Source organism: Mercenaria mercenaria, chromosome 15, assembly GCF_021730395.1.
Source record: "Mercenaria mercenaria strain notata chromosome 15, MADL_Memer_1, whole genome shotgun sequence".
In the NCBI taxonomy this organism is placed as follows: domain Eukaryota; kingdom Metazoa; phylum Mollusca; class Bivalvia; order Venerida; family Veneridae; genus Mercenaria; species Mercenaria mercenaria.
The window spans coordinates 40,072,202-40,085,361 of NC_069375.1; the positions used below are offsets into that span (position 1 = coordinate 40,072,202).

At 34.6% G+C, this 13,160-nt stretch overlaps 1 protein-coding gene across 2 annotated transcripts in view; it reads left to right on the plus strand.

Annotated features, from left to right (window-relative positions):
* The window catches only part of LOC123551878 (negative elongation factor E-like), a 46,260-nt gene extending 33,319 nt beyond the window's left edge, over positions 1-12,941 (plus strand). For both annotated transcript variants that reach the window (XM_045341148.2, XM_045341156.2), the window contains exons 6-10: positions 3,960-4,034; positions 4,793-4,898; positions 6,015-6,069; positions 9,004-9,115; positions 12,203-12,941. In XM_045341148.2, coding sequence (XP_045197083.1) covers positions 3,960-4,034; positions 4,793-4,898; positions 6,015-6,069; positions 9,004-9,115; positions 12,203-12,276 — 422 coding nt within the window. In that variant the 3' untranslated portion in view covers positions 12,277-12,941. The remainder of the gene's footprint in view (positions 1-3,959; positions 4,035-4,792; positions 4,899-6,014; positions 6,070-9,003; positions 9,116-12,202) is intronic.
* Positions 12,942-13,160: the final 219 nt, after the last annotated feature.

Below are 13,160 nucleotides of genomic sequence, written 5' to 3' on the forward strand. Positions count from 1 at the left end.
AAAAGTCATCTGATTCTATTTCCAAGACTAAAGATGTTTTTCACAATTATTTCTAGCGGACAGAATTTTTTGTAACTTTGCATATTTATAGATTGATGTATGACAAGTTGAAATAAAAAATAAAACTAATAGGTACCCGTGCTTCTTTTTTCAGTATTCAAAGTTGATTAAGAACACCAAATCGGTATTTTTGTCTGAAGAAACAGTACATACATGTCATAATAAAACTACTGCAAACAATTATTTATTCGAAGTTTCACTCTTTCACTATTTATGCATCCGAATTAATAACACCACTATAACTATGCATAAAATGTCAACATATAGATAAATTAACTCAGAAAAATTACCCTTGACAGATGTCGAAAGTATCTGAAACTGAGAAAAACACAAAGTATTTCTTAATGATATGAAAAATCTAGCGGACAGATTTTTTCCAAATTTTATATTATTTAAGCTAGAACTAAGACAAAAAAATCTAAACCAAAAAAATAATATCAACCCGTGCTTGTTTTCAAGAAAAATTAAAAAATATTCACTCCACCCACAAAAGTATTTTTTCATTACCCCACCCACCTAAAAATTATGAACATTTTTTTTCATACAAAACAAATTGCACAATGTTATTATCAGTTCCTTAACCAATATTCTTACTCACATGCGGAATAATGCTCCTTTAAGGTTGCAAGCCTCTAGATCATATACTTTTTGAGATACGTGCTACACAAGCTTTCACATCCCATTTACGTATATATTTGACCACGTCAAGGGACATAAATATGTTATTATTGAGTGAAACCTCAAATAAAAGCACTTGTGCACAACTTTGCATTCTGAATTTAATTCTTGTGTGGTTTCATGACTCTTGGCGCATATGATTTTGAGGTACATGCGACACAAATGTTTAGACCCTTTATGTACAATTTGACTATCAGGGGCCATAACTCTGGTCTTACTACGTGAAATTCGGATGGGGCACAAAAAGTATAACAACATTTTTAGGAAGTCACGTTTGAACTTGAAGGAGATATATCTACGTTAAGATTTTCTGGAATTTTATTTGACTTGGAGTCGGCTGCATCATTACTGGATGAAATAGTTTACTTTCAAATTGGCTGTCCACAATGTATTCGATTCGAGCACTTCCTACAACTACTCCTCCAATAAAACACCATCACTTTTAAAGGTAAAATATGGATGCACGACCTATATTGTCAGTACATACGATATATTTTGCGCGAGTGCCCTCATATCCGACAATTATGCACTTTCGGCGGCGAATTCTGAACTTTACAGTGGATATCCCTTGCTGCGCGATTGAGCTGCGCACAAAATATTGTGATGAACTCCTTTAATTCTAATTACCTGATGACCCCAAGTAATATGGTGTCACTTGATTGTGACCTTGACCTACTGACCTACTTTCTTGTTTTTTTAAGATACAGCCTTGAAATATTGATGACTTACAAAGTTTTGCACACAAATCGTAAAACTGAATTTCATTGACCATGAATGTGACCTACTGACTTTCTTAATATTTTATCATCTGTTTGACATTTGAAACATGTAGCTCATATTACTCAGATGAGCGATTCAGGGTCATCATGATACTCTTGTTTCAAAATTATGCCCCTTTTTAGCTCATCTGATTTTTTGAAAAAAAATGATGAGTTATTGTCATCACTTGAGCGGTTGTCGGCGTCGGCGTCGGCGTTGCCTGGTTAAGTTTTATGTTTAGGTCAGCTTTTCTCCTAAACTATCAAAGCTATTGCTTTGAAACTTGGAATACTTGTTCACCATCATAAGCTGACCCTGTATAGCAAGAAACATAACTCCATCTTGCTTTTTGCAATATTTATGGCCCTTTTTGTACTTAGAAAATATCAGATTTCTTGGTTAAGTTTTATGTTTAGGTCAAATTTTCTCCTAAACTATCAAAGCTATTGCTTTGAAACTTGGGATACTTGTTCACCATCATAAGCAGACCCTGTACATCAAGAAACATAACTCCATCTTGCTTTTTGCAAGATTTATTGCCCCTTTTGGACTTAGAAAATCAGTTTTCTTGGTTAAGTTTTATGTTTAGGTCAGCTTTTATCCTAAACTATCAAAGCTATTGCTTTAAAACTTGCAACACTTGTTCACCATCATAAGTTGACCCTGTACAGCAAGAAACATAACTCCGTCCTGCTTTTTGCAAGATTTATGGCCCTTTTTGGACTTAGAAAATATCAGATTTCTTGGTTAAGTGTTATGTTTAGGTCAACTTTTTCTCTTAAACTATCAAAGCTATTGCTTTGAAACTTGCAACACTTGTTCACCATCATAAGCTGACCCTGTGCAGCAAGCAACATAACTCCATCCTGCTTTTTGCAATAATTATTGCCCCTTCTGGACTTAGAAAATCATTTTCTTGGTTGAGTATTATGTTTAAGTCAACTTTTCTCATTAACTGTCAAAGCTATTGCTTTAAAACTTGCAACAGTTTTTCACCATCATAAGTGGACACTGTACATCAAGAAACATAACTCTGTCCTTCTTTTTGCAAGAATGATGGCCCTTTTTAGACTTAGAAAATCATGGGTAGGACAATATTTCTATTACACAAAAAAAATCAGATGAGCGTCAGCACCCGCAAGGCGGTGCTCTTGTTTGACTTAGCAGTTTTTGGTTAAGTTTTTGTATGTAACCTGGTATTTCAGTATCCTCCTATGGGAAAGGATTGAAACTTCACGCACTTGTTAACTTTATGAGCTGATAAGCACTGTGAAGGTTCCATAACCCTTTTTCCCATTTTTACACAATTATGCCCCTTTTTCGACCTTCGTATTAATTCAATTGACAAGGCTGTTGAATAGTCGAGCGTTGCTGCCCTCCGACAGCTCTTGTTTTTTTAAAGATTTACTTCCCTTTGTTGTTACTATAAATAACTTATATTGTAACATTTTGCAATCATTTTTCATTCAATGACATAAATGTTTGCCTCAATGAGACAGGGTGTCATGTGCAACTCATTGTCCTTTAGACAGCTGGCAGGCTCGACATGTTGCCAGTGGGCATCTAGTCTTTTAATACTGTCAGATGGCTATACTACTCATTCTGGCATCAGTTTCACACATTGGCTACAGCTTTGTTTGCAAGATCATATCTTAGTTACTTCATTTGGGGGTGTAGAATTCTGCCATGTGAGGAAGCAATCTGGCAGACTTACAGAAAGTCTGTAGTTCTACCCAGGTGCACCCTAGTGCCTATGGTAATGCACAGAAGAGCACCTGGTGTCTTCGTCCGCCATCAAAAGCTGGAAAATTGCCAATTAATCAAAAATTGTGTTGGTGAAATATAAAACCCCTCAAAATAAATAAATAGATAATACTGGTAGTACTCAATCTGACTAAAGTACATCTCCTATATTACGCTACGCATTGGATCTGACAATGAGCTATTGATGGCCTCGTTCTGACAGCCCTCCCGCTAGCCAATCAAAAGCTAACTTACAACATTCTGCAAGCTTTAAAAAGCCTTGGTTTTTGATATCAACAATTTTTATGTCGAAAGATATCAGATAGGCGGTTAGCTCAGTCGGTAGAGCACTTGCTCTGTAAGCGAGAGGTCCCGGGTTCGAGCCCTGGATTAACTGCAAATTTTTCTTACTCTGACATTCGAACAAGTTGTCTGATTGGTTCAAACAAAAATAGATTTGCCAAAATAAAAATAGCAATATTGGAAATCCAAAATATACAGAAGACGAATGTGAATGGGTCGTTCTCCGATCTTTGTTTAGAAGATCAAGTACTTTAGTCAGATTGGGTAGTACTGGTCAAGCATGCTAACACACTTGTATACAGACAAATGTTAATTGACCACTTTTACATAACTGAAATTCTTCCTAAAATGTTGCTGAATAAAGGAACGTTGTTGTATTTAATTACACATTGATTTCCTTCTTGCTATCTTGTCAGGTGTTGAAAGAGAAGACAGGAGAGAAGAGAGAGATAGAAGAGAAAGACCTGACAGAGAACCTCTCCCTAAAAAAGGTAAAAAGCACTCACATAATTCTTTCCATATAGATGAGACCGTCACTGATGTTACTTTCTATTTCACTCTACATGGCTTGTTAAACTTTTGTAGGTTCAGTTCATTGTTTTAGAGTTGATCTATTCCCATATATTTGGGGAAAAAAAATTATAAATATTATCTGATCTACAGTACAACATACATTATTGGGTATGAAGAAACATATATGCATTTTAAACATTCTAGAGTCAAATAAAAATAATACATGAAAAATGCTTGATATAAAGTGCTCAGTATCATTATCTGACAGTGTGGTTTGTCCAAACTATTTTCAGGATTTATACATGTAGTTTCCTTGTCTCATCAATTAAGTTTGAAACTACTACTATAAAAGCAGAAATTTTGGAGAGGGTTTAATTTTCGCTGTATTTGCGAGTTCCCTCTCCTTCCGAATATTAATCCTCGCATAAATATTAACCTTTAGTATAATGCAAATCTTATCATTACACAAACCTTCCCCAACATATCAAATGTTTTATTAGCTACAAAATTTGGCTATGTTTAGTGTTTCCATAGTAACTATAGGATACTTATTAAAATAAGCAGTCAGCAGATTAACATTTTTTACAATTTCACGAATATAAAACCTCAAGAACATACTCAATATTTCAGATTTCGCAAAATTTTGATGCTGTGAAAATATGTGCTTTTACAGTATGTGTGCATATTTATATCTAAGTTTGCAACAACATATTCTGCTTATTCACTGTCCCTGTAGGTAATACTGTGTATGTTCATGGTCATGGTGTAAATGAGGAACTGTTGAGGAAGGCCTTCCATAACTTTGGTAACATTGTGAATATATCAATGGAGAAGGAGAGAAAGTGAGTTTATTTCTTTGTTTTTATGTTCCTTTTATGTATTAATGCTTTTTGTTATGACTCATATTTTTATATTCCTGATAAGGCGGCTTAAATTACTAATTAAGAAAATGTATGGTTCATCTCTGGGGAAAGTATTTTTTGATGATAGGAGAAGAAACAAGCCATGCTCTGTGTTTCACATGGCTTCTGGGGCCTTCAGGGCTTAGGGACTTCAAATCACTTGCCCCTCAGCACTGTTAGTTTGAAACCAACTTTGTAGAATCTTTTCATGTGGGAAGTTATCCAATTAGTTTACTGATGACCAATGGCTCTACCTTTGTGCCCAGCAATGCCGGAAAAAATGTGGCACATTGTGTCTTACTCAAGAAATCAAAGCTGGAAGGCTGCCATATAACCTACAGGGCTTTTTTCCCCTATGAATCTACCTTCGGTAAAAGGAGGTGATCCCAAAGCAAAAAAGTATGGTTTTTTCCCCCCAACTCTTGAACTTAAATTTCCAAAATTTAGTGTTACCTTCTAGGGTTTTTGCTGCTTTAAAATAGTTTTGCTTATTTGTATGTATACTTTGGTTATTAAAACAACAGTTATACTGTTTTGAACTATTACTGGAATACAATCCATTAATATTTTACACAAAAAATATCTTTACATAGATTTTGGTAATTTGCAAATTTTCTCAGTTCAGACAATTTTCCCGAAAGTATTTTCCCAATTCCACTGGTGTTTGTGGCATTCCCAAATTGATGTAAGAAAAGGCCTGACCTATGTCATTGTCAAGAGGCCTGTACTGGCTTTTCGTGTGAAAGATGCATGTATTAGTGCTATAAACCAGACTGTTTATGAACCAGACTGTCTGTTCAGGGACAGCTAGGCTAAGTTAGCCGGACATGCCTGTATCTTAAGACTTCTATGTGTTCTTGGAGCTTTCTCTCGCTCTGTCCCAAAAATCCAGCAAAACATCAACAAATGAAACATGCAGTTTCAGAAATAAATTTTTAATTAGACATGATATAGATATACAGTAAAGTGTATTCCAAAACTTGTGTGCAATATCAGTTTTATTCAGCATTTCTATTTACTGTTATATACAGTATTGAACCGTATGCTATTTTTCAGTTGTGGGTTTGTGACTTTTGACAAAATGGACTCAGCAGACATGGCTATTCAAGAGGTATGTTCTAGCCATATGAAAGTGATGTTGCGAGCCTTAAACTAGCTAAGGAATGACTGACAGCACCATTTAAAAGGGCATTGCTTAATGGCTTCAGATGAAGATAAGACTTACAGAAATGTTAAGAACAGATAGCAATGTATCTTAAATTAGAATATCAAAAATCCATAGATCAGTCTTAATCATGATATGAACTTGCGCACCTCCAATTTTTCGTTTGGGTCCGCCCCCTATTTTCAGAGTTATGGCCCCTGAAATAGTCAAAAATGCACATTTTCACCTTGTGACATGCCTAGCTCAAAAAGTATTTGATATAGATTCATGAAACCTTGCATGAGTCTTAATCATATGAACTTGCGCACCTCCTATTTTTCATTTGGGTCCGCCCCCTATTTTTAGATTTGACCCCTGAAATAGTCAAAAATGTACATTTTCACCTTGTGACTCACCTAGCTCAAAAAGTATTTAATATAAATGGTTGAAAGCTTGCATAAGTCTTTATCATGATATGAACTTGCACACCTCTAATTTTTTGGCTGGTTCCACCCCCTATTTTTAAAGTTACGGCCCCTGAAATAGTAAAAAAATGCACTTTTTCACCTAATTATGTGCCTAGCTCAAAAAGTATTAGGGTACAGCCGGGAAAATACAATTTTGCAACCCAGCGTTGGACGTTTCATATCTTCCCACCGCGCATTAACTCGGGTACAAGAACATTAAATATATATTCGGATATCTTTATGTTTGGTATTACCGTTTGGTTATAGTGTTCCATGCACTCAAAATATAGTAAACAGCATGTTTTCAACCACAGTCAAAAACGGTATAACACGGACGCAGTAGTAAAAATATGGACACGGAATCGGAAAAATTCGGACATCCTGATTGTGATAGGGAAAATACGGACGATCAATTCTTTTTTAAAAAATACTGTTTAAAACATTCATATATTGTGGTGAAAAAAGGTTTGTAGTCTACTTACATTCAATTAATAAGGCTATATGAAATGGCCCAGCTACAAAGATTGTTTATTTAAAATCATGGATTCTTTCTTGAATTACAGTTGCAGTATTTAGATGCACTAAACATATATTCCCAAGTTACTTTTCATTTTTGATGTTTTCGGCTTGTTTGTTATAGATATTTTCTTTCAAGCTTTAAACTTTTCTGTTCACATATACTTGTCAGAAATGGTCGATCTGTATTATCTCTAGGTATTAGTATGTCATTTTTAAAGGAAGTCATATAACCTTTTTTCATTAAGCATTAACCGGGAACTGTTTAGGACCCCTTTGGTCATGGTTAAAATGGTCACGTAGTACCTGCACAAAAGTCTGGACAAAACTGAATCTTCTTCGATTTTATATTTCTACAAAATCATAGTTTGAAATCTTGATGTACATAGTTCTAGATTTATATTCAGATAATGTTACATGCAAAATTGCATACGTAAAATTATACGTATTTAAATGGACAAGACTAAAATTTACACTTTGTCAAATGTTTATCCCAGCACGCAAGCCTATAAGGGACCCATATGGGCTATATCTGGGCAAATGTATCATACGAGTACCATATGGGACCGATATTGTAATTATTTGCCCACATTGGACCCATATACAATGTTTCATCGATTTGATACACCATTGTATTCATTCTGAAGCCCATGTGGGACCCATGCCAATCCCGTTTGAAAATCCCCTCTGGTTTCCATATAGAAGAAATAAGGGGCCTTATGGGTCCCATAATATTTTATATTTTCCTAGCTGGGATAGGCCTAATTTCTTGCGCTATCTAATTCTGAGACATGTTTCTGGTTTCTAAAATTGCACATCCGTATTTTCACTGTAATGCAAATTTGATAGGAAAAATTCGGACAGTTTGTTTTTCTTTGTTTTTGGTGTTTTGGTACTTTATAAGCCTAAAAATACAATTGTTAAAGAAATTAAACACTGAAAAATGATTTCGAACAATTTTATATAATGCTTAGATCGATGGTAAACCTGAAATAGATCGTTAAACCTGGTCGGTGTAAATTGCTAGTGTGTCGATGTTTATACAAGAATGGAAAAAGAGCATTCGTAGTTGTCTTTGAGCATGTTCCCTGGTGTCATATTTATTATAACGTCATTGGTTTTTTGAATGGTGTGGACAGGGGGTGTCATTAATTGTTTTGCATATTTTCTTCATAACCTTATAAAGTAGAATACTTGGCGATATCAGTTTCCCCTGTTGGTGTCCGTATTTATACCTATGTCCGTATTTTCCCGGATGTACCCTAGATGTAAATTCAGGAAACCTTGCAGGAGTCTTTATCATGATGTGACCTTGCACACTTGGCATTCTTCTTGAGAATCTTACTCTTATTACAGAGTTATGGCCCTTGAAATAGCCAGAATAGTGCATTTTTTGTTTGTGATGCTCATAGCTCAAAAAGTATAGGGCCTAGAATAATGAACCCTTTTCATAAAATGTTTGTTGAGGCTATACCCCATTAAGACTGCAAACATTTGAATTATTGCCCCTTATTTGTGACTTATGTACCAGTGGGGGGCACACCCTGTGTCCTACAGACACATTCTAGTTGTGTATTTCATGGGTTTGTTTATCCCATCAGTAAAACAAATTCCAATTGATTTTACCTTACATGATTTCATGTATTCACAAACATTCATATTTTTCAGAAACCACAAAATTTTAAGCCTTCAAAAGTTAGCAAGATCAAAGTGTCTAAATAGATATTTTATAAGTGATAACATTCATCTAAATTTCCTTCTGTTTTTTTTTCCATCCATTTCTGCATAAAAAAACGTGACCTGCATTTAAGAGAGCTTTTCTGCAGATTTCATTTATTTAGATTTGTCCTATTGAATCTTAAGTTATGATGTTATTTTATGTATTAGCACTGACAGTCTTGTGTATTAATTAATGTAGGTAGATGGTGCTATGATAGACAGTGTGCAGTTAAGAGTGTCTATGGCAAGACGACAGCCGTCCTTTGATAGTTCCAGTCAGGATCCATCCAGCACGTCATGGGCATCTCTAGGTAGGTACCGTAGATACCCATGTATAATGCGCAGTTTTTTGACCCCCGGGACCACCCCCGAATCGTGGGTGCGCATAATACACAGGTATAGACAATTTTCCAACTTCAAAACAAGTTTGTTTACCGATGTTCGCCATTTTGGTAAAGGGAAACTACTCCCCGCGCTTACTGTCTCCGCTAAAATCTAAGATTGCCGCTACGTTCCGTAAAAGATCGAATTGTTTATTTTTCTTTCAAACAAAATTAATTTCATATAAATTTAAAAGTATTTTGACGAAAGAAATGTTTACAAATCACAAAAATTATGATACTAATTAAAGATCGAGAATTATCTTTAGTCGAGATCAAACTGTGAACAACATAATTGACACGAGGTGACACGTTAATTGCCGGTAATTACTGGCTTTATGATCGTGACAAAAAGACTATCACACCTTTTGTTATCAATTTGAATTGAGAAGCTCATGTCATTTTGAAAGATACCATTCCAAAATATTGAATCAGCTGCTATTTATTTATTCAAAATAGTTGATTAAAAAAGGTGAAACAACAAATATAACAATAATTTACTGGTTTTATTTTCGAGAAAACAAAAATCGATAGTACCGTGAGACCGATGCTGCTCTCCGCCGCAGAGATAAAATTTATTACCGGTGTCGATGTAAACTCTACTTTCGTTTTCCATCCACCTCAAAATTGACTAAAAATTTTTATTTTTTTTCCCCCAGGATTTTGGACTAAGATCGGGGGTGCGCATTATACACGGGTGTGCATTATACATGGGTATCTACGGTATTCAGTTAAGGGAATAAACTTGTCATTTGCTAGTGTTGAATTATTTTGAATGTAAAAGTCATCCAGCTAGCTTTCAGAAGCTCCGTATTTTTATGGGCAACTTTGATCTTCATTTGTCCTTTAGCTCAAACCTAGGCTGTACAAGCTAAACAAAGAAATCAAATGGTTCTCAGTCTGTCTTCAGTGTTTTGTTTAAACAATGGTTTGCCTTTGTGTTGAGTTCTTGTTCAAAGATGATTGCCTGAGTTCCGTGTGTTGCCATCAAACATACTGTGAATTATCCATCGGGCAGTTATGTTAAGGTCAAGACTAGTTAGACTAAGTTGAGGTTATCTTTATTGAGAATCTTTGAGCTATGAGTTATAGACCAGTAGGCAGTTTGAAAGCTTAAATACACCTGGAGCATCTTTTAAAAGGACTCGAGATGCATAGCCGGTGTTTCTAAGCTTTGAGATTGCTTTCATGTGTTAGTTTTACTTGTAAATATCAAAGTAATTCAGAGTGTTTAAGCAGTATTTACATAGAAACCACTCTTGTTGCCTGTAAAGTATATGGAATTGACTTCTTTTGCCCATCTTTCTGTAAATATGTAATGATAAGTAGGAATTTAGTTTTAATTTATGTTTGACTTATAAGTTAATTGTTCAGTGTTTTCTAATTATTCAGTAAGTTTCTAATTGTTCAGTATATCTTAATTATATCCTAATTATACCCCCACCAAACATGTTTGAGGGGGGTATATAGGAGTCAGTTTTGTCGCGTCCCATCGCGTCCTCCCGTCGCGTCCCGAAATCTATTATCTCAGTTATAACCAAATGGATTTGATTCAAACTTAAAATACATGTTCCACCTTATCACCCACATCATGTGACACAAGGTGCATAACTCTTGACACCAAGTTTTCATGAATTATGTCCCCTTTTACTTAGAATTTAAGGTTAATTTTGTTGTATTTTCACTATATCTCATTTATTACTAAATGGATTTGATTCAAACTTAAAATAGATGTTCCACCTCATCACCCACATCATGTGACACAAGGTGCATAACTCTGACACCATTTTTTTATGAACTATGCCCCTTTTTACTTAGAATTTAAGGTTGATTTTGAGGTATTTTCACTATATCTCAGTTACTACTGAATAGATTTGATTCAAACTTAAAATAGATGTTCCATCATATCACCCACATCATGTGACCACATCATGTGACACAAGGTGCATAACTCTGACACCAAGTTTACATGAATTATGTCCCCTTTTACTTAGAATTTAAGGTTAATTTTGTTGTATTTTCACTATATCTCAGTTATTACTGAATGGATTTGATTAAAACTTAAAATAGTTGTTCCACCTCATCACCCAGATGATGTGACATAAGGTGCTTAACTCTGACATAAATTTTTTATGAATTATGTCCCCTTTTACTTTAAATTTAAGGTTGATTTTGATGTATTTTCACTATATCTCAATTATTACAAAATGGATTTGATTCAAACTTAAAATAGATGTTCCACCTCATCACCCACATCATGTGACACAAGGTGCATAACTCTTGACACCAATTTTTCATGAATTATGCCCCTTTTTACTTAGAATTTAAGGTTCATTTTGATGTATTTTCACTATATCTCAGTTACTACTGAATGGATTTGATTCAGACTTAAAATAGATGTTCCACCTCATCACCCACATCATGTGACACAAGGTGCATAACTCTGACACTAATTTTTCTTGAATTGTGTCCCCTTTTACCTAGAATTTAAGGTTAATTTTGATGTATTTTCACTATATCTCATTCTGATTGGCTTAGAGCCAAAGGGAAGTAACCTTTTTTTAACTTTTGTACTGAGTTTCTTCCCCTTAAATTCCAGGAATAAGTCTATTTTTAGAAATCCTATTTTTAGATTTTCAATATTTTAGGTATTTTTCTAACTTTTTTATTATAAGTCCTATGTAAAAAGTAAAAACATTTGTCTGTGGTAACATGGGTCGGTAAGACATTTTTTTGTATTCACTTTTAGTGTATCTCTAATATTAGAGATTTAATATATTTACTAGTATTACTTTACTAGTATTACTATACTAGTATTATACTAGTATTACTTATATGTGGAAGCCCAGGATGAAGTACTCCAAAGTATTTTTAAGATTTCTTATGGTTGCCATTCTTCTGTGACAAGACCGTATGGTGGGGGTATGAGTCACTCCTGTGACAGTTCTAGTTGTTTTGAAAATCAAATGACTGAGTAAAGTTTATATACTAAACACACATTTCATACCTTTATTTCAGCCAGTAATAACTCTCAGAAGGGATCACACAAAGACAAAAGAGATGTTGTTGCATATGAAGATGATATGTTCTGAGGTACATAAACTGATCAATCATTTTTAAGCATATATGTCATGACACTGTCAAAAATATGTCAATCCATTGAAAGTAATGGACTCTAAGGTTTCATATAAATGGGAAAAGAGGATCCTAATGTGCAAAATGTTTGTTCATTTTGAGACAGTTGTATACACATATATGCTAGATGGTCACTTTCTTCCTCAATAAGTAAAAGCAGGAAAATCAACGTGTGACTTAGTTTGTGATGGTAGAACTCGGAAGCTAACAGAATTAATGGAGAAAAACAAATCATCTTCTTCGATGCAGCTGTGTTATAAATGAGGTTGGAGGATTGATAGGAGGTGGGCGAGTTTTAAGGAAGGGGACAGTAAGAAAAAAACTGTATTTCTTTTATGTTCAGCGAAGTTGTACTTCGTGCCTAATTGTATTGTTGAATTTTGTAGCTATTCTAACAGAAAAATGAATTTTCTTTTTCATCTTTTAGTTAAAAATATTATTTTTATGCACCTATAGCGCTTAGAGTTGCCCTTGTCTGTTCTTCCGAATTTTGTGTAATACATATCTCAATAAGTATTTGACCTAGTGTCATCAAACTTTACAGGAATGGTATTTAGCATGTGAAGTTGTAAACCTGGTGTTTTTTAAGTGGAATTCCAAAATTATAGTCTCTAATATCAGGGTTTTTTGAATTTTATTAAACCTGTCTGCATTTTTAGCTCACCAGAGCACGAAGTGATCAAGATGAGCTTTTGTAATCACCCTGTGTCCATCGTCCGTCGTCGTCAACACTTTGACTGTTAACACTCTAGAGGTCACAATTTAGCCCAATCTTAATGAAACTTGGTCAGAATGTTACCCTCAATAAAATCTTTGATATTGGGTCATCTTGGGTAAAAAA